At 49.4% G+C, this 2,782-nt stretch overlaps 1 protein-coding gene across 1 annotated transcript; it reads right to left on the bottom strand.

The window, feature by feature from the left end:
- Window positions 1-266: 266 nt before the first annotated feature.
- olig1 (oligodendrocyte transcription factor 1) lies at window positions 267-1,037 on the bottom strand (the record flags this gene model as incomplete). The annotated part of the gene is made up of 1 exon (XM_080456808.1): window positions 267-1,037. One exon carries the CDS (start codon window positions 1,035-1,037, stop codon window positions 267-269), a length of 771 nt encoding a protein of 256 aa, XP_080312934.1.
- Between the last annotated feature and the right edge of the window lie 1,745 nt (window positions 1,038-2,782).

The following is a 2,782-nucleotide window of genomic DNA, read 5'->3' as shown; positions in this document are numbered from 1 at the left end:
GAATGTTTAGATTCATTTATGCATACTATTCTTCCAAAAAGAAATCAGCTTACATAATATAAAACAGATATCCATAATGTTTCCAAGGATCACCCAAAGGCAAGTGTGAGTAATTACCGTACAACATAGTGAACAATTTAAACACGTTAGAAAAATAGCAATTCATAGAAAACAATACCCATTGGCATACATAAAGTTATCAAGTGCATTCGTTTTTGCTGTCATCTCTGTCCATAAAGTCAGATGCTTCAATGGGGATCCGGCTGTCACTTGGGGAACCTGGGACCCGGACTGGAGTGACTAAACCTGGGCAGTCTGCATACCCCACAGGGGCAGAGGGACCCCCCTGGTCCCCCCGCAGAGCTCCACTGTACCGGGCCCACAGGCGCCTCCATGGGGCCGGGTGAAAGCAGGGGGCATTTAGCCGACGAGGGCGAGGAAGAGGAGGAGGAAGAAGCTGCCGAGGTGAGGAGGGATTCCGGGGAGAGGAGGAGCTGACCTGGGCCAGAGATGAGGGGCCACCCTCCTGCCAGCAGCAGTCTGGGCATCGGCCCCGAGTTCACCCCCACCCCCATCCCGACACTCACCTCCCCAAGGAGCCGCCGCATCTCCTGCAGAGAGGAGCCCAAGAGAAGTATGTAGTTCCTGGCCAGGACCAGGGTGGAGATCTTTGACAGCCTGCGCCCCGGAGGAGCCCCGGGCTGGTGGGAGTGAGAGGAGGAGGCGGGGGACGGCGAGGAGGCGTAGGGCACCATGACCTCCCTCAGGGCGTCCATGGCAACGTTGAGGTCCTGCATCCTCCTCCTCTCTCGGCTATTGATCTTCCTTCTTAACTCCTGCTGCTCCTCGTGGCTGAGCTCCCTCTGAGGCTTGGCTGATCTGTGAGGGCCCTGCAGGCCCAGCATGGATCCAGGGTTAAGGCGGGAGCCAGGGGAGAACCCTGGGGGGCAGCGAGGTAAGTCCTGGACAGAACCAGGGACACAGAGGGGTAGAGAATGCTCCTGTGCTCTGATCATGGGGTTTAGTTGAATGTTCATAGTCTTGTCAGTGGAGTACTGGTCTTCAAGGTTCACAAAAAAAAAAGAAAGAAAGACTTCTTACAAAATGTCTTCACTGCAAGTTTTTAAGTTGAACAATGAATAATACAAAATATACTGTCCAAACACAAATACAGGAGATCACTCCAGTAAAATTCAATCAATCAACTAAGATTCTTATGCTGACCTTCTCTCACAGCAGGTGTTGCTGTAACTCCTGTGTTTAAAATGTCCTCCTTGCTTGTAGAAGAAGATAACTGCCACCCTGCACAATATACAAGCGTTGGCCTCGGATGTCTTCTTTTGGTGTGCGGCTGTACGAGTGTGTGGTTCCTGAAGGGCCAGCTCAGTTTTATCTCATTTCCACGGGAGCCCGTCTGCATTGAATGACAGCTCACAGAGAGGAGAAGTGAGCTAAACGCTCCCCTCACACACCCCCACCTCAGCTCCAACTCCTCCCCAAGGGAAAACGTGAGGCTACTTTTATCAACACACAGATGCATTCATATGATACAAACAGACCCCCCCCCAGAACCCAAAGTTAATTGATGAAAATCAATTAAGGCAACAGAAAAGTCAAATGTGCAATGGAAAAGCGCAGTCCTTTGTGCTTTTTTCCCCCTTCCCCAGGCTTTACAGAGCTTCTGAAAAGTCAGTCCAAATCAGAGCTGACAGCCACTTAAGGCTCTCAGCAGGAGAGTCCTTACATAACAGGCTAGGCGAGATAGCTGGGAGTCTCTCCCTCTCTACAGTAAGGATAAATGAGGACATTGTCGTTCTCACGAGCGGCTGGCATGACAAGACAGTAGTGTCTTTTACAACAAGGCCTCCTGAGCAGAATCTGCTTCAGCCTCCATTGCATTTGAGGTGACAAGGAACCCTACAAGATTTTAGAACGTAAACTGCACTAAATTAACTTCAATTAAGCTTAAATGAACAACAAAGCACAGTGCTTGAAGGACCTAGTGACTGCAGTCTTCTTGAGCCAAATTTGGAAACCTTCACTCTTTGTTAACCACTTAAGCCCTATTTTATACTTGGTCATACGAAAATTGCCGATCTACAATCTGACAATTTGTTGTGTTGGGAGCTTGTAAATCGCAATTTGAAAACTTTTTGAAAAGTTTCCAAAAAGATTGCAAGAAACATTTCCACCTATAATGACATGCCCAAAATAGGAATGTCAGTATGAAAGTGGTTAATACTAACTCATTCATAACCTATTAGCCTACAGAGAGTAGGCATTAACGGTATTAACATGGTTATACAAGTCGTTGAAGCCGTTCAGTTGGCTGCCAGTGAATAGCTACATCATTGTGTACGGGGGAGCTAATTGATACTGTCGGGGTTGGAGGTTATTGTCACTCAATTCTGAGTGGCCCCTGCTAACCAAACTGGCTCCCAGAGAGCTGGGCACTGTTCCAGGCTGGCAGACAACGGGCCAATTGACTCCTATACCACAGGTGAAGCTGGCGTGTTGCAGCGAGTCAGGCTGCAAACCTCAGATGTGCCATTCATGGGACGCACAAAAGGCCTCACCATCGACACCATCGCACCATCACACCCAAGTCCCCATCCCGCCTTTTTAGTCTCAGTTCTAGGCCCCCCTCCATAGAGACGCCCACCCTCCCCACTCTTCTCACGCCCCCCCCCCCCCCCCCCATACAAACAGAAAGCAAGTTGTTTGCGATGAAAGCAGAAGGACATGAGGAGGAGGAAGATCCTTTCTCTTCTTCTTCTTCCCC

The sequence above is a fragment of the Gymnoscopelus braueri genome (assembly GCF_963280865.1).
Source record: "Gymnoscopelus braueri genome assembly, chromosome: 18".
NCBI classification, from domain to species: Eukaryota; Metazoa; Chordata; class Actinopteri; order Myctophiformes; family Myctophidae; genus Gymnoscopelus; species Gymnoscopelus braueri.
This window is presented reverse-complemented; position numbering and strand designations above follow the sequence as displayed.